Here is a 27699-nt window from a genome sequence, read left to right as displayed (position 1 = left end):
TTAAGAGTGAAAGGGGAAACATTTAGGGGGAACATGAATGGGAACTTCTTCACAGAGGGGTGGGGGGTGTGGAACAAGGTTTTTGTTTGCTCTTATGACTATGGTATTTTGTGATGGGATGAGTGAGTGTGTGTGTGTGTGTGTGTGTGTGTGTGTACTATAGTGATTCCTAAAGTGGGCGCTGCCACTCCCTATGGGTGGTGGAAAGATCCAAGGGGGCAGTGAGGGAAAAGAACATGTTCTGAACCTTCCATCTTGTTATTATTCAGTTTGGTGCAAAGTGTAATGAAGAAGCCAGTGCAGTAATTTTCTGGCCAGACTTGGGGTGGCAGTAGTGAGCAAAATAAATGGCACCAAGGTGTTCTTGCAAGAGCTGGTCTCAGTGGTCGCTGTGTTGTATTAGCGTCATTATCGCCCTCTTAGCAATGCCACCAAACCCCCTCTCAGTGCCGTCACAACCCCCGTCTCAGTGCCGCCCTCCCCCATCTCCAGCGCTGTTGTATGGGGTGGGGGGTGCTTTGGATGTGGCCTGGAGGTCAAGCCCAAAAAAGTTTGGGACCCACAACTCTTGATTATCTGAAATGGGATTCTCCAAAATTCTCATTTATCCAAATTTTTTTTAAAAATCGGATAAATGAGGATATCCAAAAAACATCAGAAATCCTCATTTATCCAAAAAAAATTTTTGGAGTTGAACTGACCTCACAGGTTGATTAAAAAAAAATTCACTCAACATGAAATTAGAATGATGAATTGTCCTTGTTTCAGATAACTCCCTCCTTGCTCTCTTTCCATTCCTTCTTTACCTTCCTCTATTGACTTTTCTCTCCAACTCTCTCTCTCAAACTGCGTGCTACTGTCTCCCAGCCTCAAGCGGACCAAAGAATCCCTTGTCCCAGCGAAGTAGCATTAAAGTGAATAATAAAATAATTTAGAAGTATTAAAGTGAATTAAAAAACAAACTGGAAGCCTGATGTCTGAGAGATCATGAATATGATACAGACTGGAACGACCTTCATAAGGCAGCAACAGATGGCTTTGGATGCAGGCAGTGCAGATAAGGAATGTGTGTTTTTGCTGAATGTGGAGTAAATGTAATCCAGTGTTCTTATTATTTAACCTTGATACAGGGATATAGGGTAGGGGTCAACAAGGAGGGTAAAATAATGATGTAATCTTTTAGTTTGACTTATTTACTTAACTGTATAAAAGTTGATGCATCCCTTTGTTGGACGGAGACCCATGGAGACTGCTTTCAAGGCTGAAAGCAGCAAGGGTTCTCTCAGGTTAAATTGGTGTCCAATAAAGAGTTAACTGTACCAGTTCTGTGTGCTGTGTTTTCTTGCAATGGGAACCGGCAGTTTCAATACAACAGTGTCACCAAGGAGAGTGGGTTCCCGGCAGCAGCAGAGATGTCGGACTCCTGATAAGAGCGGGGATGTTGACTTCCCGGCAGGAGTGGGGTTCTCAGGTTCCCAGCAGCAGCAGGGACCTCGGGCTCCAGCAGTAGCGGGGCCTCGGTGGGGAGTGTTGGTGATCAGCAGCGGCCAGCATTTATTTGATGAAAATTAAATCTTATTTTAGTGCTTAAAACCTTTCCCTTCTTGTTTGTTGTTTGCTGATGCTACTGGGTTGTTTTTAAAAAATGACATTATCTGAAATAAACATTTATCTGATATAGGCCCAGTCCCGGCCATTTCAGATAATCGGAGTTGTACTGTATAAATGTACTCCTCAACTTATGATCGTAATTGGAATCTTGAAATGGACGTAAGTTGGAATTTTGCCTGCGCGCATGGAGTACCGAAGTTTTAAAGCAATCCTTTTAGTCAAATCTATTTTTCTTTGTAGATTTGACAATAACAACTTAAAGCTTCCTGAATTTGACGATAAATCTTGGAAAATCTTTCCACATTCTGGTCTTTGCGTCCCAAGGTCTGTAGGCTGGATGCAGCCATCTTGATTCCTATGTGCATGCACGAGTCTTTGGTTGGCACATACACAGTGAGTTCGCATATTAGATTTCACTTGGCACATAGGCGAGAGTTAATCGCCCTAACGATACTGAATTTGTGCTCTTAACTCCCACGCATGTGCCAACTGAACTCCAATATGCAAACCCACCAGGCATGCACCAAACGAAGGTGCGCATGCACACAAGAATCAAGATGGCTGCGCCCTGCCTAAGGATCCCTGGATACTGACTAACAAGCTAAGTACACACATTTTGGCTCTTACATGCCCTGTATCCTGTTATAGTTTGTTAAATACAACATAAACCACGTAAATTATATATTTTCTTTATAGATTTTTAAAATTTCGGTTGTATGAGCGGATGGACGCAAGTCATATAGGTTGCAAGTCAGGGAGAACCTGTTTATAATACAATTTACAGAGTACCTGAACATTACAAATGCATTCTTTTGAATGGTTTTCTTTCAGTCTTGAACCCCATCTACCACGGCAGTGGCAAAACCAAGTCAAACTACCTACCATCGCTTTGCACCAAAGACATCTCCAGTCCTGAAGGCGGAGTACGCTGCCACACGTCTTATCACACACAGCACACTTGGCACTGACAGGCAGGTTACCTTCAAGCCACTGATGAGGCATGGCGACCTACAAGCATGAAACAAAGAACTAACTCATTGGATGCTCCTCCATAAAAAAATAGCAGCTCTGCTGGAGCTGCTGTAATGGCAGTGCTGCCACTGGGGCAACCCCAGGGAGGGTGGGGAGCAAATACACAGCACTCTCCCGTATGGACCTACCGCCAAGTCCAACTGCTCCGTATAAGCTTAAACAGACTGTTACAGGGACCGACAGTGTTTTATTTAAAATCGGGCAACTGCAGGGTCTGAGCCCAAGATGGCAGCGACTTTGTACAGCAGCAGCCACAAGGGGTTGCAGTCATGGAGGCACAGTGGACTGGTGCAGGAAATCAGTCCCACTGAGAAGGAGAAGCAGAGATTAGCCCAGGAATGGTTACCACACTGGTGAACCAGCGAGGGACTCTGCAGCTAAAGGACACACACTGGAGCGAACTGTTGGCAACTTGCAGGAGAGGAGCCCACACAGGCCACGGGCAACTGGCAACTTGATGTCAAAGGACTCACACCAGGCTGTGGGCTGCTAGAGATTGGCTCATCGGAACCAGATTCAGATTTCAGATTTATTGAGAGAGTACACACATGATATCACATACAACCTTGAGATTCTTTTTCCTACAGGTGAGGCAAAATGACCACTTATCGATAGAGCAAAAAAAAACAGGTATCAGAACAGGAATTGAGAGGGTGCTAAGGGTGATGTTGGCTCACGAGAGGCCCTGGGTGCTGAAGGCTTCCTCATTGTGTCAGAGGTTTGGATCTGGACTCAGGTTGCCAATGGTTTGGACTAAATTGGAGTCTTGGGTGGCTGCAAAGGTCACAGGAGAGCTAGAGGCGAATCCACAGGCATTCAGTGACTCTGAGGGGACTCTCATTTGCTTCTCTTTCTTTGTCTGTAAGAGGTGCTGGGGCAATGCCATGGAAAATCTTTAACTGCCTTATGGCAGACTAAAGGCAATTTTGTGTCATATTTCATTTCTGTTTTATTATATGACAATGGATAGTATATGATCAGATAAATAAAGCAGAAGATATTAACAGACAGGAAGGATGTCTCTCAGTAAAACTTAGACCCAGCTTGGGATGTTTCATTTCCTCTGCTGCCTCCACAGTTCAGCTCATCAGCTCCATTTTCCAAGAGCTGTTATGATGTCTGATCCTTTGCTAGCCCTATTCATATGAGATTCAGTTTTAAGTTCATATCATCTAAGTATTGCATTGCATGCAGAATGACACACTGCTCATTTCTTCCCCCATCTCCATTCCCACAAAGGTTCCCCACTTTTAAAAGCAATGGTCAATTCTGCCATGCAAATGAACATAACCTGGTCAGATAATGGTCATACTGTGCCAAAGGGTTTATTCAATAATTACAGCTGGTTGCACAGTGAGAGGATGAGCTGAAAAATTCGAATCTCAAGCACCATCTCCCAATTTCGGCTGCCTGCGGTGAGTTGATCCAGGATCAACAGACACGTTCAGCTGATCTGCATCCACTTGTTCACAAGCTGATGGGGTATTGGCATGTCTTGACACTGAAAAGCAATGTTTGTTACCTGCTCCTCATCAAACTGTGACTGACAGTCTGTGGAGTCTATAATAGATAAGAACAAGAATTAAGCCAAAGATACAGCAAGAAAAAGGCTCTTTGGCCTATTCTATGCCAACTAAGTATTCCACCCAAGTCGCCTGTGTTTATCCCATATCCCTCTGAACCTTTCCAATCAATGTACCTGTCCAAATGTCTTTTAATCCTCACAGTTGTATCTATTGTGGAGCTCAAGAAGTGCTGAATACTTAAACATTACCTCCATCTCATACCAGGAGTCCTTATGTTTCTCTCGTCACTTATCAAAAACAGGACTTTGCAAAATGCTGCTTTTGATCTTTTTATTAAGGCTGTACTCATTTGTGAAATGGATTTTTTAATATTGTGCCTGATCAAACTCTTAAAAAAACCAGAAGCTAGTTACAAAATCAATAATTATTCACTTGACTGAATTGACAGGGTTTATGGTCCATCTTTATTGAATCAATTGACTCAATAAAGTTCTATTAAATAAGAAGATAAATTGCCCATTTTAAACATCTTGAGTATTTCAGAGGGCAGCAGGGAACCAAAAGCACAGCCTTCCAAAATAAAAGCCCGTGGAATTTCCATTGTTTATGGTAAAAGTTAAAAGGATGCAACTCTCCATGAATCACAGAACAGTACAGCATGGAATCAGCCCATTCATCCCAACTCCTCTACACCAGCCAGTTGGGATCTTTCCATATATTTCCAAACACCCAGTACTTGGTTGATTTCCCTCAATCCCTCAAGTGTTCACTCGGACAATTCTCAGTGACTCAGCTTCAACATTCTCTCCAGCAGTGCATTCAAGATCTGGGTGAAGAAAGTCTCCCTCAATTGCTTGTGAATCTCTTCCCTTTTCTTTAAACCTACGTCTTTTAGTTTTATATGCCTCTATTATGGGGGAAGGTTTCCTGAAGTCCACCTGATCTAATCACCTTATAGTTTTATGTACCTCAATCAAGTCCCTTCTTAACCTTCTTCACTCCAGGGAGAAAAGGATTAGCTTTTCCAGTCTTTCCTGAGATGATTGGTGTTGGGATGAACAACATCCTGATAAATCTCCATGCACCCACTCCAATGCTATCACATTCTTCCGATGGCATGGTGACCATGACTTCCAAGGCATCTACCAGAACTCTGACAAAGGTTTTATAAAGTTGGGGCATAATTTTCCTACTTCTATAATCAATGTGTTCTCTGAGGTCCGTCTTCAATACAGCCAAAGATCCTACCATTCATGGTGTACGTCCCGGCTTCATTAGTGCTCTCAAAATGCATCACCTCACACTTGTCTGGATTAAACTTGATCTACTTTCTTTCAGCCGTTTCACTATAACCTCACTATCTCTATGCATTCTAAGGCTACCATCAACTTTATTAACAACTCCATCAATATTCTCCAATTGTCAGCTGTAAACATGCTTATTGCATCTCATCCACATCCAAGTCATTCATGAAGATTACAAAGAAGGGTCCCAGCACCAATCCTTGTAGGACACAACACTCATACGCATCCAATCACAAGAACAATGCTAATTTTGAATCCAACTTGCCTGATATCCCATGGGCCCTAACCCAGTGGTTCTCAACCTTTTTCTTTCCACTCACATACCACTTTAAGTAATCCCTATGCCATAAGTGTTCTGTGATTAATAAGGGATTGCTTAAGGTGGTATGTGAGTGGAAGGTTGAGAATCACTGCTCTAGACCCAATTGTTACTGAAATATTTTGTTTGAGAAAAATGGTCATTGGCCCATTTCCTTTGGAGATATGAAACCGTGCACATAACGAGTCAATTGGGTACGATCAAAACAGTGGTTTTCAACCTTTTTCTTCCACCCATGTACCACCTCAAACAATCCCTCACTAATAACAGAGCACTTATGGCAATAGGGATTACTTAAAGTGGTATGTGAGTGGAAAGAAAAAGGTTGAGAACCACTGGCACCATTTGGACCAATCTCACACATAGAGCCCTTTGAAAGGCTTTATTAATGTCCATGTAAATCACATCTACTTCTCTGAACTCATCTACACACCAAATTACATCTTCAAAGAATTAAATCAAATTGGTCAGACAATATCTGGCCTTGACAAAGCCACATAATCTTTCTCTGATTAGTCTTTGCCTGTTCAAGTGATCACGAATCCTCTCCCTCAGAATTTTTTCAAGTAGCTTCCCTTCTACTGATGTGAGGCTCACCAGTTTACAATGACTCGGCTCTTTCCTGCTGCATTCCCTGTAAAGGATGGGGGGCATGTTTACTGTACACCAGTCATCTGGTACCTCACTCATAACCAACAAAGATTTAAAACTCTCAGCTTGACACCCAGCTGCCTTTTCCCTTGTCTCCTGCAGCTGCTTGGAATAAATCCTATCTGGTTCTGGGAATTTATGTACATTTAAGCCTGCCAAGGCCTCAAGTTTCCCTGTTATCCCTTACAGGCTTTACTTTTTTCCTGATTATTCTTTTACCTTAATATATATAGCACAAATTAGTGTACTTCTTATAAAGGACTAAAAAGTAAAATATAAATAATATAGAATGGGTCATGGCAGAGCAGGTTCTCCATTGTAGAATGAAGTCTGGGACCTGCAGAACAGTCTCAAGTGAATTCCCACAACTATAACATGATGCTCTTTCTCTTCCTCATCACAAGAGAATGTCTTACTCCAAACATTCACAACAATCTTTCTGCTAATCATCACAGACAGCAAAATCATTGGGAAACCGCTTCATCGAGCACTTGCGCACTATCCAAGCTGGAATTCCCGGTTGCCAATCATTTCAATTCCCCTCTCCATTCTCGAACAGACAGATCTGCCTTCAGCCTCATCCATTGCCAGGGTGAGACTAAGCTTGAGGAACAACATTCCTATTCCTCCTTGTCTGTTAAAGGAGCTGATGGTGTTTTATTTAAAATCCAGCAACCTCAGTGTCTGGGCTCAAGAAGGGGGTGTCTGTGTTAGCCAGTGGCCACGAGAGGATTCCAGGGGAGCAGTGGGCTGGCGCAGTGCACTAGTAACGGCGAGAACACCCTCTAATGAGGAGAACCAAAGGAGACTAACCCTAAGGACAGTGTCTGTGATAGCAGACCAACAAGGGGCTCTACAGTTGAAAGACATACACAGGCGGTGAGCTGTTGACAATTTGCAGGCAAGGAATCCATAAAGGCTGTGAGTTGCTGGCGACGTGAGGTCAATGGACTCACACCAGACGGTGGGCTGCTGGAGACTGGTTCATGAGAACTAGGTATTGGAACAGGAATTCCAGAGGGTGCTGGGGGCATGAAGAGCTTCCAAAGGTCATGGGTGCTGAAAGCTTCCTCATCATGTCAGAGGTATGGACTTGGGCATGGGTTGCCAATGGTTTGAATTGAACTGGAGTATTGTGTGGCTGCAGAGGCTGGAGGAGCACTACAGGTGAATCTACAGACACTCAGTGACTCTGGGGGACTCTCTTTTTCTTCTTTTTCTCTGACTGTAAGGGGTGCCGGCAATGCTAATGGTGAATCTTTGTTGCCTTATGGGAGACTAATGCCAATTTTGTGTAATATTTCAGTCTGTTTTATTAAATTGCAATAAATAGTACCTGATCTGATCAAACCCATCAGCATGAACTATCGGCCAGTGGCACTGACGTCTACTGTAATGAAGTGCTTTGAGAGATTGGGAGTGGAGTGAATCAACTTCCATGTCAGGAAAGACCTGGACACCTATCGTCACAGCAGGACAATGGCAGATGCCATCTTGCTGCCCTTCCACTCTGTATTAGGTCACGTTGAGCACAGGAACACCTATATCAGGTTGATGTTCATTGACTACAGCTTGGCTTTCACCACTATCATACCAGCAAGTCTCATGACCAAGTTAAAGGAAGTTGCAACCCATCTCTCTGCAACTAGATGCTCGACTTGCTCAACAGCAGACCCCAATCAGCAATAGGCCTCCTCCACACTGACCATCAACAAGGCTGTGTACTGTGTCCCTGCGCTAAGGCTTGCACATCAAAGACTGCGCAGCCATGGTCATCTCCAACACTGCAGGAGGAGTAGAGTGATAGCATCAGGATCAACCATGTGGCAATGATCCAATGAAAAGGTCAGAGGGATTTGGGCTGGGGAAGTGTTTGGAAAGGAAAAGGATGCATTGCTGTGTCTCGTGAGGAATAAAGAAAGTCATTTTCATGGTGTGCTAGAAGAAACAAGTGAGTGTATTCTTTATTTGTTTGTAAGCTGTTATAAATCAGTGCAGCTACAACATCACCATTGTCAACTGAATAACAGGAAATGATGAGTGAGAATACAGAATGGAGATTGAGAATCTGTTTGGGTCCTGCCAAGGTCAACAATCTTGCTCTCAATGTCACCAAGACCAAGGAGGATATTATTGAATGTAGGAAGGAGAGTCCAAGGGACCCCACACCTGTCTGCATTGGAGAGACAGAAGTAGGCACACGAGCACCTCTACTTTTTAAGGAGATTTGACAGGTTGTCGAATATTCACGCAAACTTCTACAGCCTGGTTTGGCAAAACAAGTGCCAAGGACCACAGAAGGCTGCAGAAGATAGCAAACCTAGCCAGGTCCATCACAGGCTCTAACTTCCCATCCATTGCAGACATCAATGTGAGGTGCTGCCTCAAAAAGGTAGCCAACATCTAAAAGGACACCCTGCACCCTGCTCCTCATAGCTACCTTCATGCAGAAAGTGCTGAAGCCCAAAGACCAGCACTTCTATGTTCAACCAGTTTCTTTCTGAAGGCCCATCAGACTCTTGAACCTTTGGTAAACTGATCAGGGATCAGCTGCACTATTGCAAGCCTTTTTTTTTAACGTGAAGATTACTGTGAATATTTATCATCTAACTTATGTATCCCTCATTTAGAATGTAACATACATTAAATTCTTCTACCGTAAGGAAATCAGAGAGTCACCACGTTGTCAAGCACCCCTCACAGAAATGAAGCCCCAGCAAGGATCAAACTCAAAACCCCTGGTTTACAAGATCAATAATCTAATCACTGAGCTGTTGCACCCTCTAATCTGTAATTATTGTCACTTAATTCATTTCAATTAGTTTACTAATTATAGTTTTTATTTACCACTAGTCCTTCAGTTGCACCAAATAAGAATTTAAGTACAGAAAACAATAAAACATGATCATTAACACTGAATTTTTCAATTCTACGTAAACCCACCCCTCTCTAGTTCCACTGCTTGCATCTCTACCTGTATTTGTTCTCACTTTTCTCTCAGACCTTTCCCCCTGCTCCTCATGGTCTCTTCTCCACTTTTTTTTTTGTGATGGCTATCTCCCCTTCCCATGTTAGCCTCAATAAGGGGACTCAACCCAAAACATTGACCCACTGTTTCTCTCCATGGATGCTGCCTGACCTACTGAGCTCCTCCAGCCTCACACTGAGCTCCTCCAGCCTCACACTGAGCTCCTCCAGCCTCACACTGAACTCCTCCAGCCTGACCCACTGAGCTCCTCCAGCCTCACACTGAGCTCCTCCAGCCTGACCCACTTGAGCTCCTCCAGCCTCACACTGAGCTCCTCCAGCCTGACCCACTGAGCTCCTCCAGCCTGACCCACTGAGCTCCTCCAGCCTGACCCACTGAGCTCCTCCAGCCTCACACTGAGCTCCTCCAGTCTGACCCACTGAGCTCCTCCAGCCTGACCCACTGAGCTCCTCCAGCCTGACCCACTGAGCTCCTCCAGCCTCACACTGAGCTCCTCCAGTCTGACCCACTGAGCTCCTCCAGCCTCACACTGAGCTCCTCCAGTCTGACCCACTGAGCTCCTCCAGCCTCACACTGAGCTCCTCCAGTCTGACCCACTGAGCTCCTCCAGCCTCACACTGAGCTCCTCCAGCCTCACACTGAGCTCCTCCAGCCTCACACTGAGCTCCTCCAGCCTCACACTGAGCTCCTCCAGCCTCACACTGAGCTCCTCCAGCCTCACACTGAGCTCCTCCAGCCTCACACTGAGCTCCTCCAGCCTCACACTGAGCTCCTCCAGCCTCACACTGAGCTCCTCCAGCCTCACACTGAGCTCCTCCAGCCTCACACTGAGCTCCTCCAGCCTCACACTGAGCTCCTCCAGCCTCACACTGAGCTCCTCCAGCCTCACACTGAGCTCCTCCAGCCTCACACTGAGCTCCTCCAGCCTCACACTGAGCTCACACTGAGCTCCTCCAGCCTCACAAGTTCATTGCATCTAACGAAGAATGTCAGTTTGATTGAATCCTCATTCTTTTTCTCATTTGGATTCCCTTTACTTTCATCCCAATGGGCAGCTCCATTCTTGTGGTGGCCCTCTGTCTCTTTTTTTTTGTCATTTTGGCAGTAAATCCAGTACCACCCCTTTATTATTCTTAATCCAGAAGTTCCAAGTACTTGCATTAGTCTACAATTCAGACTATTCGTACAAATCGTAAGTTACAAATTGAAACAGCTATCTCTCTTGGTATCGTCAAATCCTTGGTGAGCTAACCCTCCAACTGCCTATGAGCACTGAGTGCTCCTTTTCCAGGGATAAGGGAGGGGCAGGAAGTTAGCCCAAGCTGAACCCTTGACTGTCCGTTGGCTGGCCCAGTACCAGACCGACAAGGACAATCCTTGACTGACCCTCCCTCCTCCGTACTTGGGTGTCCAAAGATCAGAAGTGTGGGACTGAAATGCATCCAGAATTTGAGGAGCAACCCCTTCAAGCACGCGAGCAGGGCCTGCACCCACGCACACTCCATACCTCCGTGAAACAATCCTCTGCTTCTTAAAGTAGTGTAACTGAGATCTGGAGCAAGTAGACCAGACATCCCTCATAAACAATTTAACACTTTTGGCAAATACGATGAATTAATTCAAAGTTAATTTGCAAATTGCAGAATTGTTTTAAAAACCATAGTTGTTAAGGGTTCGAGTTTATTGTTACTTGTACTGAGGTACAGTGAAAAAGTTCATTTTGTGTTCTACCTAGCAAGTCAAGCCATACATGAGAACAGCAAAAAAACACAGGACAAAGTGCAGTTACAAAAGCAACGGAAGGTAAGTTAGAACAGAGCAAGGACAACATTATTTTACTCGTGGGGAGTTTATTCAGGAGTCTGATAGCAGTGTGAAAGTCACTATTCTTAAATCTAGTGCTGTGTGATCTCACACTTGCAAATTTTCTTCCTGACAGGAAGGGGGTTAAAAAGTGAGAACAGGGTGGGTGAGTCAGCTGCTTTTCCAAGGCAGCAATATAGATGGAGTCGATGGAGGAGAGGGGAAGGGAGAAAGGCACATTTATGGAGATCGGTGACAGCTCAGTTGTGATGTCAAGGATGTTGAGAACTGCTTTCAGAAATTAAACAGGAGCAGAGGAACAGGAGCAGACTATGCATTGAGAGCTGTATATTTAAAGTTACCGGTACTTCCAAATCTGCGCTTATTTCAAAGAATGGTGATCGGTTTAACAAGATTAAATCCCATAGTTGTATCCTTATGTTCCTATTTGTTTGGTGCATTGACTGAGGAACAAGTGTTCATATTTCTTCTTGATGACATGCCCATAGGGAACATTGAATTTACTCTCTAACCATAGCCTTTAATGAATTGTATTAGCAGAAGTGTCAAATTACAGTGAAAGTTGGCTTGTTTTATTTTTGAAAAAGCTCACTCTGAAAACCTCCATACTTACCCCATCCTCATCCTCAATGATTTCTTTGCCGATTGATGCCAGGGTTGTCCATTTGCAATTGTTGATGGCTCTCACAGCACATCTCTTGTGGGCTTTGAACTTACAAACTTCAAAAGAGACAAAGGTACATGTCAGAGCACAAAATATATCAGGCCTTACAACACATGACATCTTACATTCCCTCTCAAGAGATTTTGCTCAATGCTTTGGTCGAGGTCAATCCATCCACTAGATGGGGCTTGTAGTTCAGACAAGGGATTCAAACTCGCACTAACAAAACTTGAGTATATTTCTACCTTTTCAGTCAAAGACTTTAGTAAATTTGAATTAAAATTTTAAATTTAAATTCCATTTACAGCATGGTAGAAGCCGATTCTGGCCATTTAAACCCATGCCGCCCAATTACACCCAATTAACATCCAATCCTGTACATTTTGGAGGGTAGGAGCAACATGAGGTGAATGTACAAAATCCTTGCAGACAATGCCGATTTTGAACCCGAGTCACTGGTGCTGTAATGGTGTCACTAGCCATGCAAGCCTCTTGCCTAAGAACATCTTGTGATGTTAGCAGCAGTGCACAAAACCTTAGGTGTTTAAGTTTATTTGTCACAAATTACCCAGTATAGTGAGAAGGTGTATGTGAAAAGACTGACATATAATCTCTAACATTCATACAGCCATGCAAAGAACACAATTACAGAGGACAGAATTGCAATGATGGGAAAGATCAATTGGGCATGAGGGCAGTATTCTGGGGTTCATTCAGGCTGCAGAGGAGAAACTGTCTTTAAGCCTATGGTGCTCACTTTCACACTCTTAATCCTTCTCCCCATCGGTAAGGTAGCATTCATGGGCCAGGAAGCACACATGGGAAGAAATGGCCAGACAACAGTTTGAGTCAGAAACCTCCATTGAGTCTCAATTATCTGTCATCTCATCATTCTCCTATTTTAAAATGCACTATTCTGAATTGCTCAGTGCTGATGTAGATCAAATGTACCTGTCAACAAAATTAGGTGCATTAGTTCCTGGTGTATTCAAAGTGATAAATGTGTCTATATCAAAAGGGCAGTGACTCCCTGTTACCACATCTACTGCATTCTCAAGACTGAAAAAAAAATGTGCACTAACTCTGTGAATTATCATCTTATCGCAAATGTTGTCAGATCTGTCAAGCTCGGCTACGTGGGAATGAGACGTTTTGTCATTTAATTATCTTTATCAAATCCTCTTTCCACTTCATACGTAAAATGGTAAATTCCCCGTCACAGTGAATCCCGCTGCTAATATGCTAAAAACTAACTGATGGTTTCATTCACACCTTCCAACATTAACATCATTGCTGATACGGTCAGTTCGTATTTAGACTTAGGCTTTGAAAACAAACTGAAGTATTTAATTTAATTGAAGTTTTTTATTATAAAAAAAATTTCCCTCCTGGTCTGTGATGCAATTAAATATGGCAGACCACCAAACCGAACTGCAGCCCTCAGACAACGTTTAATATTCAGCAGGGGTGTCACCAAAATCAACCTTTGGTAGAACAAATTGAAAATGTCTATCATTGTGAAAGATATTGTCTTATTCGACAACTGAATTTACACATATAAGACTCTTATGAATTTGTGAACTTTTTTACATGGCATCAGTGAAAATAAAGACTGGATTGCCATTTGGACCCTCAGGACAATTTGAGCATGTACTTCAGAAGTGACTCATGTAACATAAAATTATCTAAAAATTTCTGGACTTGGACGATAAACCACCACGGGGGGTCCTGTGGAGTGGAAGAAGGCCCAGAGTCATGATCTGAAGGACAGTTTAGAATGTTGGGATTTCAAAAAGGATGAACATTCCGAAGGCAGCCAGACGGATCCAGACCAAGCCAGGTTGTTCCTCTCTTCAAGCAACACAAGAAGACAACTTCGAATTTTGTTTTCTCTCTCTCTCTCTCTCTCTCTCAAAGATATTTTGGCTTCAGTTTACCAAACAAACTGAATTTTGTTTATGATCTTTGCTTTGGTTGAGATCGAAGTTTTGTGAGTCTTGAGTGTTTTGTGTCTAAATTTTTCTGTGGGCTAGTTGGAAATATAACTTAGACTTTAATTACATATGCTATATTTAAGCTGGGGAATTTATTAGTTTTACACTGTTATAAAAATTTGCATAGTAACCAGTGGGCATTGTTATAAAAGGGAGGATTTTGAATTAAAGTTTGAAGGTGAATTTTTTTTATTAATAAAGTAATTTTCATCTTTAAAAAATTGCCACATTGAATCTTCAAATAGTCTTTCCTCACAACAAAATTAAATTATTGACTTGATAATTTGGCGTTGTGATGCTGGTAAAACTACCCTCCTTTCAAAGTCAAAATTTCAAAGTTCAGATTTATTGTACATACATAACATTACATACAAACCTGATTATCTTTTTTCCTATGGGCCAGCAAGAATTTCTACTTTTTGGTAGAACAAAAAAAAACATTCTTAAGAAAAGATACATGTACGAAAGAGAAAAATATAATCTAAGAAAGAAATGTAAACAAACTGAATGCAATGCAGCAAAAATAAAATTATTCAGTACTCCAATGGCAGTGTTTTATGTTGATTTTTTCAGTGGTGGGGAGAGTTTTGCCTGTGAGGTACCCGGGCTATGTTCATTGCCTCTTGCAGGGCTTTCCATTCAGAGATATTGGTGTCCCACACCAGGCCGTGATGCAGCCAGTCAGCACACTCTCCACTTCACATTAGCAGAAGTTTGCCCATGTTCCCGTTGTCATACCAAACCTCTGCAAACTCCTGAAGAAGTTGAGGCGATAACGTGCTTTGTTGAGTCCAGCAAAGGTCCTCAGAGTTAGTGACTCCCAGGAATTTAAATTTGCTCATCCTTTCCACTTCTAATCCCCCAACGATCACTAGATTATACACCTCTAATTTCCCCCATTCTAAAGTCCACAATCAGCTCCATGGGCTCAGTGGACAGTTTTCTTCTTGTCAAGTTCTGAAGTTGCGGGTTCACGTCCTGCACTAGGAACCCTGACTGTACAGTCTGTAAATGCCAACTGTGGAATCTTGAGCAGTGAAGCAATATCAAAGGGTGGGAATGGTCAGTCAATGTTTTGGGTTTGGACCCTTTATCATGACTAAGATTTTAAATAAGGTGAAATTACAAATATAAAGGGGAAAGAAGCTGATGAGGGGACAGAAGGTAGAGGTGGAGAGTCAGATAGAAAGAGAAACCACTAGGAAAGGAGAGATCAGCAAAAAAAAAAGATGTATTGGATTAGGTACCAAAGAGGTATGTACAGTGGCACAGAATGGGGGATTGAGGGGGGGGGGGGGGGTGGTAACTAAAATTCAAAAAAATTATTTGTCTGCTATTAGGTTTAAGGCTTCCAAGGAGGAGAATGATTGTTCCCCCTTTTACCCCTCCCCCAACCCACTACCCTTCCTAGTGGTCTCTCTTTCTACCTGTCTCTGTAGCTGTCACAGAGTTAAACAAGGTAATGCTGAGGCAGGAGAGGTCACAGTGAGTGAGGTCCAGAGCTGTGACAGCAAAAGAGCTGTTATCTATGCATAAATTTGCACATTCATAGCATCTCCACGTCTCACACCTTCTGCCTTTCACATGTAGGACCCTCTTCAGCTTATTTCCCCCTTTAAAATATTTCACCTTTGTTATCTTGGACTCGAAAAAAGGTCCCAACCCAAAACGTTGACTGACCCTTTCTGCCATGGATGCTGTCTGAGCTACTGAGTTCTTCCACCAGATCTCTGTTTACTTCAGTACAGTCTGACAATATGGTCAGCGAGAGATCATGCAAACCTCAGACAGAACCAGAGATCTGGAATGAACCAGGTCACATGAGTCATTATGGTCTCCCAGGCTCCTTTTTAAAATGTAGCATTCTGAATTGCCCCAGTGTGGAAACAGATCTAATATATCTGGCAAGAAAACTAGGTGCATTATTTCCAGTTTTTAAAGTGTCCATTTTAGATGAGGAATTAGGTATTCTGTCAGGGTTTTTTTTTCCAGTGAGACATTAAACTCAGTAGATGCAATAAGCAATTATTTCAAAGAGGGAATTCTGTTTAATATTTCAAATGACATCAGAAACAGTTGATCTAATCATCAATACATTAACATTTGTGGAGTTTCCTATGCACATTATAGCTTCTGTTTCCCATTTTAGAAAGCAGATTACACTGCAAAGATATCTCGTTATGTGCAAAATGCTTTGGGAAATTTTGAGATTACAAATTGAAGTCATAAAAATGCAAGATTTTCCTTCTTGGTTTAATATCTCACCACAAGAATGGTGTAGAAATGCAATGCTACACCTGCTCTCAAAAATCCTTGAATTTTGGATCACCTGCATATGTACAATTGCATAAATTGCTTTGACTTACACTGATCATTAACAGCTCGACAAAGAGATCAGAGTTAAAAAGCTTGATTCTGGCTTAGACAGAGGGGGTGAGGCTGAAATTGTTGAAAGAGGAAGGGTGGGCTGAGCTTGCAAGCTATATTTTATAAGCCACCTTATTCTTTTCTCTTAACATCCCAGAACACAATAATTGCAGGCTTTGTATTAACTAGTACTATGTGGCAACAATTTTAAAAAACAGAATCAGAATTTATTGTCATGAACGTGTGTCACAGAATTTGTTGTTTTGCAGCAACCTCACAGAAGCAAAATTGCTGTAATCAAATTTTTAATAAATAAATAAATTAGTGCAAAAGTTGAGAAAGTGAGGTAGAGTCTGTGGTTTATTGTCCATTCAGAAATTTGATGGCAGAGGGGAAGAAGCTGCTTTTGTACAGTTGGGTGTTTGCCCAGGCCCCCGTACCTCCTTCCTGATGGTAGCAGTGTGAAGAGGGCATGGCCTGGGTGGTGAGAGTTCTTGATGATAGAGGCTGCTTTCTTCAGACACTGTCTCTTGTAGTGAAAACTAATGCCCATGATGCCACTGGGTGAGTTCATAAATCTCTGTAGCCTGTTCCTGTACTGTGCATTGGCACCTCTGTACCAGATAATGATGCAGAACAGGTCAGTGAAGGAACATGCCCTTAAGCCAATGTGTCTGTGCTGAACATGATGTCTAAATCAAAGTAAAATTCTTCTGCTTTCACTTTTGATGGATGTCCCTTCATTTTATTCATATTCATTTGTCTATCTAGACCACTCTTAAATGCCACAATTGCACCTGATTTCATCACTACTCCTGGCAGCCCATTCCAGGCTCCTGTGTTAAATATTACCTCACTTACTCCCCCTCATATGAAACACATATCCTCTCGTGTGTGATGTTTTTATTCTAGATAAAGATGGTGTCTCTCATGATTTATACACCTCTATCGAGTTTCCCCTCAGATTCCTATTCTCCTGAGAAAACAACCCATTTGTCCAACTTCTCTCCATAACTCATACCCTCTTAACCAGGCAACATCCTGGAAAACTCTTTCCAAAGCCTCCATTGTAATGGGCGACCAGAACTGCACATAGTATTCCAAGTGTAGTCTAACAAAAGTTTTATAGAGCTGCAACATGACCTCCTTTCTTTTATAATCAGTGCATACTTAATGAAGCCAAGCATGCCATATACCTCTTTAACCACCCTATCTACTTGCGTGGCCAGTTTCTATGAACTATGGACCTGGACTACCAGATCCCTCTGCACACCCAATCTTTTAAGAGCCTTGGCATTAACTGTTTATATTCCCCTTACATTTGGCCTCCCTAATTGCAACCCCTCACATTTCTGGATTAAACTCCATCTGCCATTTCTCTGACAATATCCAGAACTGATCTGTACCCTTTTGTATTCTTTGACAACCTTCTACACTGTCAACTCCATCAATCTTTGAGTCATCCTTGAACTTACTCACTCACCCACCCACCTATATTTTCACTGTTATTTATCTTTATCCCAAACAATGGGGGCCCTAACACTGATCCCTGCAGAACACCACTGGTCACAGGCCTCCAGAGCAAATAAAGGCTCTCCTCCACTTCCCTTTGTCTTCCAATAGGCCAGCCAATTATGTGTCCAGACTATTAATTTACCATGGATCCCATTTATTTGTACCTTCTGTATCAGCCAACAATGAGGGACCTTATCAAATATGTTACCATGTACACAACACCCACTGTCCTACCTTCATCAACCACCTTTACCATCTCCTCAAAAACTCTATCAAATTGATAAAACATGACCTGCTCCTCACAAACTACCCCTATTCAGTCCTTTCCAATAGTTTCTCCACCACTGATGTGAGGTCTATAATTTCCCAGATTATCCTTCTTTCCTTTCTTGAACAAAGGTACAACATTATCCACTCTTTATTCTTCTGCGACCTCTCCTGTCACTGGCGAGAATGCAAAGATCTTTGTCAAGACTCCAGCATTCTTTTCATTTGCCTCTTTCAATAACTTATGATATGTCTCATTAGGTCCTGGGGTTTTATCCACCCCAATCTTCCTCAAAAGACCCAACACAACCTCTTTCTTTATTACAAAATGCCCTAACACACTAACATCCTCCACATTATGTTCCTAATCCTGTCCACATCCCTCTTGGTGAACACTGATGCAAAGTCCTCATTTACTACCTTGTCTACTTCTTCTGACTCCAAGCATAAACGCCTTCCTTTGTTCTTGAGTGGTCCTATCCTTTCTCCAGTCATCCTCTTGTTCTTAATACAAGTATAAAATGCTTTAGGATTCTCTTTAATTCTGCTCACCAAGGACATTCCATGGCCCCTTTTGGTTATACTCATGGCCTTCTTGAGTTCTCTTCAGCAATTTTTATATTCCATCAGGGCTCTATCTGATTGTCGCTTCCTGAACCTTACATTTGCCTTCTTTTTCTTTTTGACTCTTCGTGACCTCTCGTCATCACAGGTTCCCATACCTTGCCATCCCAATCCTTCCTTTGTACTGGAACATGCTGGTCCAAGCTTCTAATTAGTTGGTCCTTGACAACCCACACATGTCAGTTGTGGGCTTGTCCGAAAGCAAATGTTCCCAATTAACTTCCCAGCTCCTGTCTAATTTTGTCTCAATTTGCCCTTCCCTTATTTAGTATTTTTCTACAGGGCCCAAGCTTATTCTTGTTCATAACTATTCCCAAAATGCACTCCCACTGAAACTCCAATCATTTGTCAATACAAGGTCTACTATGGCTCCCTTCCTTGATGGACTATCTACATGCTGTTTCAAGAAAATTTTTTGGACTTAACAAATTCTGGCACATCTAAGCCTCTGGCACTAAAGAGGTCCAAGCCAATATTGGGGAAATTAAAGTTTCCCATTATGACAACCCTGTTACTTTGCAGAATTTTCCACATCTGTTCCTCCACCTTCTGGTGGCTATTGAGAGGCCTATAGTATAGTCCTATCAGAGTGATTGCACCTTTCTTACACCTGATCTCTACTCACATTGTCTCAGTAGATAAACCCACCATTTGGTCCACTCTGAATGCAGCTGTGACATTCTCCCTGATTAGCAATGCTATGTCTCCCCCTCTTTTACCTTGAAACCCAGGAACACTGAGTTGCCAATTCTGTCCCTCAGCCATGAGGGCTTAAGAAAAGATCCAAGCTCTAAGTTTACTACCTTACCCACAAAAATCATTATCTGCCTTACAATGCATTAAAATAAACACATCAGCCCATCAAACTTGCAGGGAATGTCCCTTTCTGACATTTCTTTCAGACTTCCTTGCCTTAGAATCCCTTTAACTCCTCCATTTGCTTCCCCATTCCTCTGCCACTTTAATGCAGTTTAAATCCTCCTGTGTAGCACCAACAAATCTCCCCACGAGGTTATAGGTTCCTCTCTAGTTCAGAAGTAACCCGCTCCTCTTGTGCAGGTCCTACTTGGCCTGGAAGAGAGCCCAATGATCCAAATACCCAAATCCCTCCCTCCCTCCTGCACTGGCTCCTTAATCATGCATTAAACTGCACTATCTTCTTGCCTCACTATCATGTTACACAGATAACTCATGTTACCCTGAGATTGCAACCTTGAAGTCTTGCTTTTTAAAGATGTTGAGCTCATTCTGCAGGGCCACAAGTCCCCCTTCCTACTTCTCTCATTGGTACCTCAGGTTCCTCTCCCTCTCCTCTCAGAATATCCTATACCCACTCAGAGATATCCTTGATCCTGGCACCAGAGAATCCTAGAGTCTGGTTCCTGCTGCAGAAACACTTAACTGTGCCCCTGACTCTGATCTCCTACCAGTATTGTTCTATCTGACTTCATCTTTCCCTAATGAGCCTAAGATCTAGTCACAGTGTCAATTACCTGGCCATTCATGTTACTAGGTATTAGCAGCATACTTGTTCCTGAGAGGAATAGTCACAGAAGAACTCTGTACTATCTGCCTTCTCCCTTGACAATTCCTGGTGGTCACCCAACTACTTGCATTTTCGGTAATATCACATCACTATTACTACAATCTATAACCCTCTCTGCCTCTTGGAGTTTCGTGAGGTCATCAAACTCCAGCTGTAATTTCCTGACACATTCAGTAAGGAGGTGTAGTTCCCAAAAGTACTGGAGGTCTCCCTGATTCCCACCTACGGGAGAAGGAGCACCTCTGGCCTGAGATATTGCCGTAGACACAGCAAAACGGTGTTTGTAACACACACACACACACACACACACACACACACACACACACAAACACACACACACACTACAAATGATCAGGAATGGGGTCTACAATCTTCTGACTGAGAGAAGACCCTGCAAAGTACAGCAATTTGCTACTAACACTAAAAAATTGTGTTTTTCTGCATGAATGAATACTACCTTCTTGAATCTAAGAATAGCTTCATGTGATAAATCGAAATAAATTAGAAAACTCGAGAGATCGCAATTCACACCCACATCACTTCAGACTGGGGATGTGCAGTCACAATAACTGAACATTATAAGATGCCAGGAATCAGTCAGGTTTGCTTGAAACAAATTGTTTTCTCAGCTGTGATAAAAATCATTATAACTCCATCCCAATGAATGTGCTTGGGTCCCCTGTCCTTTCACATTTATCATGGAATGAGACAAACAACACCAAAAGATATTGCACAGCAGAATCAATTGGAAATCTTGTGACCCTGTGGGTCACATAGGTAGGTACTGTTTTAATTCAAGGGCTATTTCTATACAGTTTGCCATGGATTCCCATAAATCTTATTTTAGTTATATGAATACAATAGGGTTTCTAAATTATAAAATGGATGTTGATTCAAAGCTGAAGGCACATAATACTGCAAATATTTGAGTATAATGCAAAAAGGTTTTGTACCGAAATTTGAGCCCAAAGTAGGGGGGTCGCATTATACACGAGGTTATAATTTTTCTTAAAATTTCTGCGAGTTTTAACGATAAGTAAGATTATCAGCAGCTGCCTACATTGATGGCAGGCCAACTGGGGGGGGGGGGAGGGTGGGGGGGGGGTGGGGGGGGAGAGATGGCAGCGCGACTCAGGTGGGCGAGGGGGGAGAGATGGCAGCACGACTTGGGCGGGCAAGGGAGGAGAGACATCAGCATGAATTGGGTGGGCGAGGGGGAGACAGACGCCAGTGCGACTTGGGCGGGTGAGGGAGGAGAGACATCAGCATGAATTGGGTGGGCGAGGGGGAGACAGACGCCAGTGCGACTTGGGCGGGTGAGGGGGGGGGGTCATATTATACATGGGAGTAAAATTTTCCCCCTTTTGCCCCCTCAAAAATGGGGGGTCGCATTATACACGAAACACATTATACATGAATATTTATGGTAATTGATAATCATGATGGCAGAATTCAAAGGTTTCTATTTTTAATAAAAAGATGATGAGATTAGCGCTCAATCCTCTGTTGAAGATAAACACTAGTAATGTCATTCTACACGGAAATGGGCCCTTCAGCCCACCTCATCAATGCCAACCTTTTGGCCCACCTACTTTAATACCATTTGTCCTTCTATGCCTTGCCTGTTCAGGTGCCAGCTAAATGCCTCTAAAATATAAGGATTGTATCTGATTTCACCAACACCTACTTTCTGTATAAACAAATAAACCTGCCTTCAAATTCCATTTAAAACTCCTTCCTCTCCCCTTCAATCTAAGCCCTCTAGATATTGACAACCTTACCATGGGAAAACATATGTAGGTATGATGATATGATATATTGGAAGGAAAATTTTGTGGAGCTTAGCTTTGTTATGGACCTGATTGGCTGAGTGGCTTTTTCTGTGCTGTCGTTCTATGTTACATATCTTAATGTTCCGATTCGATATTTATCCACATGTGCCATCAGCTCCTTAGTATTCAAAATACGTTAAATGTGAATGGTACATTGGGTCTGGGTTTTGGCCTGGTTTAATGGACACATGATACACAGATGGAAATCCCCTGAATTAAAGCAAGAAATGGTAACCATCTGCTTCAGTGGATTTTATTGAAGCTCTGTTTAATTCAAACTCTTTACCTTCACAGGAGAGTCCATGAGAGGTGACACCAGATAGGCTTTCTCGGCATACGTTGCAGAATGTAGGGCGAGCATGGGAGCAGGCATACCAGTTATGCATCCCTGAGAAATGCTCCACATTAAACTGTGCTGTCTAGAGAAGGGAAAAAGAACGTTCATTTATCAGCAACAAAATTCCTGAAAATCACTATATACACTTAAAAAAATGGTATTGTACAAATCATATTCCTAACACATTCCTTATAATTAATTTCCCTTAAATTTTCCTTATGTTCACTTGTTCAGAAGACCATTATGTCAACCTTCCACAGGAACTCTATCAAAAGTGTCCTGGCCAGCTGCATCACAGTGTGGTACGGTTGCTGCAGAGAAATGGATTGGAGGTCAATCAATAGGACCATAATAGGAGCAGAGAGGATAACTGGAGTCTCCCAACAACCCACCACCCCCCCTCCCCACCACTGACGTGATCTACTGGGATTGTTATCAGAAGATGGGGGCGAAAAATCATTGAGGACCCCTTCCACCCTGCACACAGCATCTTATAGTGTGCTGACCAGCTGCATCATGGTCTAGTACAGGGACACCAATACTCCTGAGTGTAAAATGGATGCTGTCCAGGACATCGCAGGTAAAACCCACCCCACCATCAAGAACATCTATAGGGAACGCTGTTGTCGGAGAGCAGCAGCAATGATCAAAGATCCATACCACCCAGCACATGCTCTGTTCTCACTGCTACCATCGGAAAAGAGGCATAGATGTCACAATATTCATACCACCAGGATCAGGAATGGCTGCTACCCCTCCACTATCAGACTCCTCAATGATAAACTTAATTAGGGAAGGACTCATTGAAGAACTCTTATTTTTTCACTTCATTGTTTTTTCCTCTCTGTATAGCAAGCCAAAGAGAAGAGTACAGTCAATTTGTTTACATTTATTCATTTGTTTTCATGTCTAAAGTGGTCATTCTGCTTTGCCTGCAGGAAGAATAATTTCAGAGTTATATGTGATGTCATGTATGTACTCTGCCAATAGATCTGAAATCTGAATCCTGTCGGGAAAGAGATGCAGGAATATCAGATCCAGCACCACCAGGCTGAGGAACATCTTCCCAAGGGCAGTGAGAATGCTGAATGACCAAAGGAACTGCTTACACTAACCATCCAAGACTCTCATGTTCATGAAACAATGTTTATTTGTATATATGAATACTTGTCCTAAATATATATTGTTTGCCTGTATGTATGTGTGTTATGTCTAGTTGCGTGTCTGTGTGTTTTACACAGAGGACTGGAGAACACTGTTTTGTCAGGTTGTACTTGTGCAATCAGAAGACAATAAACTTGACTTGAGAATGAGCCAACATTTCTTGCACTTGGCAAGACAATGAAAACCTTGCAAATGTTAAAATTTTCTGCTGTGTTGCAGAGCTCTTCCCAACATGTAGATTTATGGGATTACAGGAATTTCTGGCCACAGATATGAGTCATCACACCATCATGTAACATGAATTGGAGAACATTTCCTTGGGAGATTTACACCTTTCTCACTTTTTTTGCAAACCATACAACTAGTGACCAAGCAGGAGTCAGCTGTTGTCAGACCTGCAGAAAGGACTTCACTTCATCTTTCACTGTCATCTGGAGATTTTGTGTTTCTCTGTTGGTTTAATACATTTTAAATATTGACTAAATTCACCAAAGTTACATGATTTTAGCTAAAGAATGAAGGTGCACCTTTGTATATCCAATTCATGGGACTACCAATTTTCCTGGATCTGGGATTCAGCTCTGGGGAAAGAAGGAAACTGGGATCACCTCAGAGACTGAGTCTGCCCCCTGTTTTCTCAATCGACAGGTTTTAGTGCCAATTTAATTACCTGACCTTCATTAAATAAGCACAATTTCAGAAGTAAAGAAAACCAATTAAATCATTCTCAGTTCATAGTCAAGGAGATACTGGAAGATTGCCCTCAAGCCAACGTCCATGGAGTACCTTTGATGATGTATCAAGTAAAGTTATCCTCTCATTGAGGAGAGTAATGATTCAGAATTCAATAACAGTTCACTGAAGCTGCAAGCTTACCTCGTAATGCTCTCTACTCTGTACAGATTTCAATGAAGAGATCCAGTCTTCCATCTCCTTTCTATTCTCAGCACAAAGAATTAGTCTTCTGAATGGTGTAATTACCTGAAACACATTTCTCTATTGAGTAAAGCAAGGAAATAGAAAATAAAACACATTGGAATATGTAAAGTGTCCTCATGCGTCATTTATAAAACATGGCTTCATGATGCTTGGATATAAAAGTTGCAGAATTGCATGTTTTTTCTTCTGTCTGGCAAGTGATCTTCCCTCTTTTTTGCTGTGGTGGGACAGGGAAAATGGGAAATACCATTGTAAACTGAGCTAATGCAAGTAAAATTATACACCATGAACTGCACAATTCTTACTCACTCTTTTCCAGCTACATAATGTCCCAAAATGCCTATAGAGCGAGCTGTGGCAGGAAAAAATGGTGATGAGACTGGCACTGGGTTTACCCAGACACAGCTTGCATTGCCAGGCTTAGCTGGTAATCAGGAAAGGATGGTCTTCTTTTAGGGTATCTGAAAAATTCTAAAGTTACTAGATGATTCCTTTGCTGAGCTAAATTATGGATCATTGTTTCTTCTTGATCTATTTAATTTATACAGGGGGAAGTGAATTATATTCAGCCACAAGAATCCGCTCATTTAAAATTTATCTGTTATGCTTTTAAAGAAAAACATGTAATTCTATTAAATATTGTCTGAGTTCCCATGGTTTTACTCACAATAAACTGATTTTTAACAAAAGTCTTTTTGGTGAAATGGGGAAACTGTTCTGGAAAGGATGATTTTAATAGGAGTCCTACCACATTATGTAGATCTCCTATTATCTGATATATGACCTTTGAATTGTGATGTAAGGATTGTGGAGATGAAAAGCTGGAGCTTTTCTAAGAATGTGGGTATCAGAAAGAAAGACTTACATTTATGTTCCACTTTTAACAACCTCTAAACATATCAATGTGCTTTAGTAAGTGCTATGATGCAACCAATATCAACAGTAGGTTTATAAAATCGCAATGTTGGAAAAGACCAGATCATGTGATATGGTTAGTTGAGGGATAAGTTTGGCATGACTGTTGGGAAAGACAAAGGGGTCTCAACTTTATACCTCCAGAAAGGTGACATGATTCACTGCCGAATTCACTCAGTACTGTTATGGATCAGTATTGTGTTCAATTCTCAAACTTGACTGCGAATTATGTGCTGATTGAGACTTACGTGAGACTGATGTAATTGATTGAGATTTAAGCAATAAATTATTATGATTGACTGCAGAATTCACTCAATATTCTTCTGGAAACAGTGTAATGTGTTCAGTTCTCAAGATTTACACCAAAAATAATATACAAATAATATATAGCCTGGTTTTAATTTTAAATTAAATTATAGAGCATGGGAGAAAGTCCTACTGGCTCATGAAACCCATACCCTATTAACCTACCAACCTCATACATTTTGGAGGGTGGGAGAAAACCCATGCAGGTCATGGAGAGAACGTACAAACTCCTTACAGACAGCATCAGATTCGAACCTGGTCTCTGGTTCTGTAACATCGTTGCACTAACCGCCTTGCAAACCGTGCCACCTTTATGAAGGAAGTTGTCCAGTTGATATTCAAAGTTATTAAATCCAATCTTTCTAAAGATTACCACTAGAGTTCCTCACTGAGAATCTCTGGTGTCAGAAATAAACAGTGTTGGTGGGTATTAAGGTAGGAGAGCCAAAGTTTGATCACAGAAAGGTAGGGGAAGAGGTAGAGATGTTTCAGGATTGAATTCTAGAGTTTGAAGATTAAAAACTCTAATTGTTATTGCCCATCCTGTGACAGAAATAGAAGGGATGTAGCAGAAGGCAGCATTAGCAGGGCATAGAGAGTTTAAGGTTTTTTGGAAAATAGTGATGGAGGATTTTGCATGGATGAGAGGATTTTTTTCATGTTGCTGGAGCAGCTATGAGTGATGGCTTACTGTGGGTTTCCGTGTTGCTCACAAACATGAATAGAACAATTGTCATCAATAGAGGATGAGCAAATGTAGGTTCCTGGGAGTCACTATCTCGGAAGATCTTTCTTGGAACCAACACACCAATGGCATCATGAAGAAAGCCTTTACTTCCTCAGGAGTTTGCGGAGGAGCTAGTGGAGTTGTTCAAGTGAACCGGTATGGACTTGAAGGGCCGACAAGGCCTGTTTCCGTGTTGTAAACGGTTATATGGTTAATGATAGCTGGCTCCACAATCTTCTGATATGAGATAAAAGATGCAGCCACTTAGAAAAGAATGGTCTTGGACCTGAACCATGAACTGTTTCTCTCTCCAGCGACACTGCCTGACCTGCTGAATGTTTCCAACATTCTCTCCTGTTGTTTTAGACTTCCAGGATCTGGTGACTTTTTTGATTTTTAACAACTTACTGAATACATGTTTTATATATCACCCATTTTTACATATAATCATCAACCAGAGAACAATTGCATACAGTTGGCATACAGCAAATTTTGTGTCTTAAAAGGTTTCCAGCAATTGAAAAAAAAATAGTAAATCTCGTAAAATGGGTATTCAATCCTGAAAGTCTGGCACCTCCATTGCACTTTACTGCTGTTTAAATAATGTGGGTAAATAACTGGTAAATTCAAAAATCAAAAGCTGTGAAAACTTTATGTTGCAATTACTGCAACACCACCACCTGATTCAGGAACAGCTGCTTTAAATGTGTACAGATTTTTTGCACTACAAATAAGTGGTAATTCTTCCTTGCCTGCAGAAAAAAGAATCTCAGGGTTGTATGTTGATGTCATGCATGTCCTCTGAAAATAAATCTGAAATAGCAGGCAGGCAACTCACCCTGAACAGAGTGAATACCTATTTAAAGTATCATACTGAAAATTCATGTAAAATTCATGTAAAATTCCAAAAGCGCTACTACAATCCTGCTGCAGGAGCAATAACTTGATTTCTCTGGTTCAACATTCTTTCACAAACTCTGATGAGAAGACTAATCTTCTGAGAAGATTTGGAACTTTGGTTTGCAAGCATGTCTTGGAAGTAATGGGGGTTACTGGGTACGCAATGTAAAGTTCATTGTGCAAGGTGGTGAGAAAGAAGACTGCATGCATGTGTGATTTATTTTATGAAAGTGCACAAGTGCATCAATCAAATTCTTGTGTGTTTTAAGACCTGTGAAAAAGCTGGATAATCAGAAAAAAAACAAAAATAAATCTCATTATTAATGGCACAGTCATACTGAGAAAT

At 41.9% G+C, this 27699-nt stretch overlaps 1 protein-coding gene across 13 annotated transcripts in view; it reads right to left on the bottom strand.

The window, feature by feature from the left end:
- dgkh (diacylglycerol kinase, eta) overlaps positions 1–27699 on the bottom strand; it is a 516150-nt gene that overhangs the window by 229789 nt on the left and 258662 nt on the right. For all 13 annotated transcript variants that reach the window (XM_069889606.1, XM_069889602.1, XM_069889607.1 and 10 more), the window contains 4 exons: positions 24443–24547; positions 22352–22484; positions 11870–11976; positions 2494–2619 (listed from right to left, as the gene is read on the bottom strand). In XM_069889606.1, coding sequence (XP_069745707.1) covers positions 2494–2619; positions 11870–11976; positions 22352–22484; positions 24443–24547 — 471 coding nt within the window. The remainder of the gene's footprint in view (positions 1–2493; positions 2620–11869; positions 11977–22351; positions 22485–24442; positions 24548–27699) is intronic.

Source organism: Narcine bancroftii, chromosome 7 (assembly GCF_036971445.1).
Source record: "Narcine bancroftii isolate sNarBan1 chromosome 7, sNarBan1.hap1, whole genome shotgun sequence".
Taxonomy (NCBI): Eukaryota; Metazoa; Chordata; class Chondrichthyes; order Torpediniformes; family Narcinidae; genus Narcine; species Narcine bancroftii.
The sequence above is the reverse complement of the archived record's forward strand: the minus strand, read 5'-3'. Positions and strand labels throughout refer to the sequence as shown.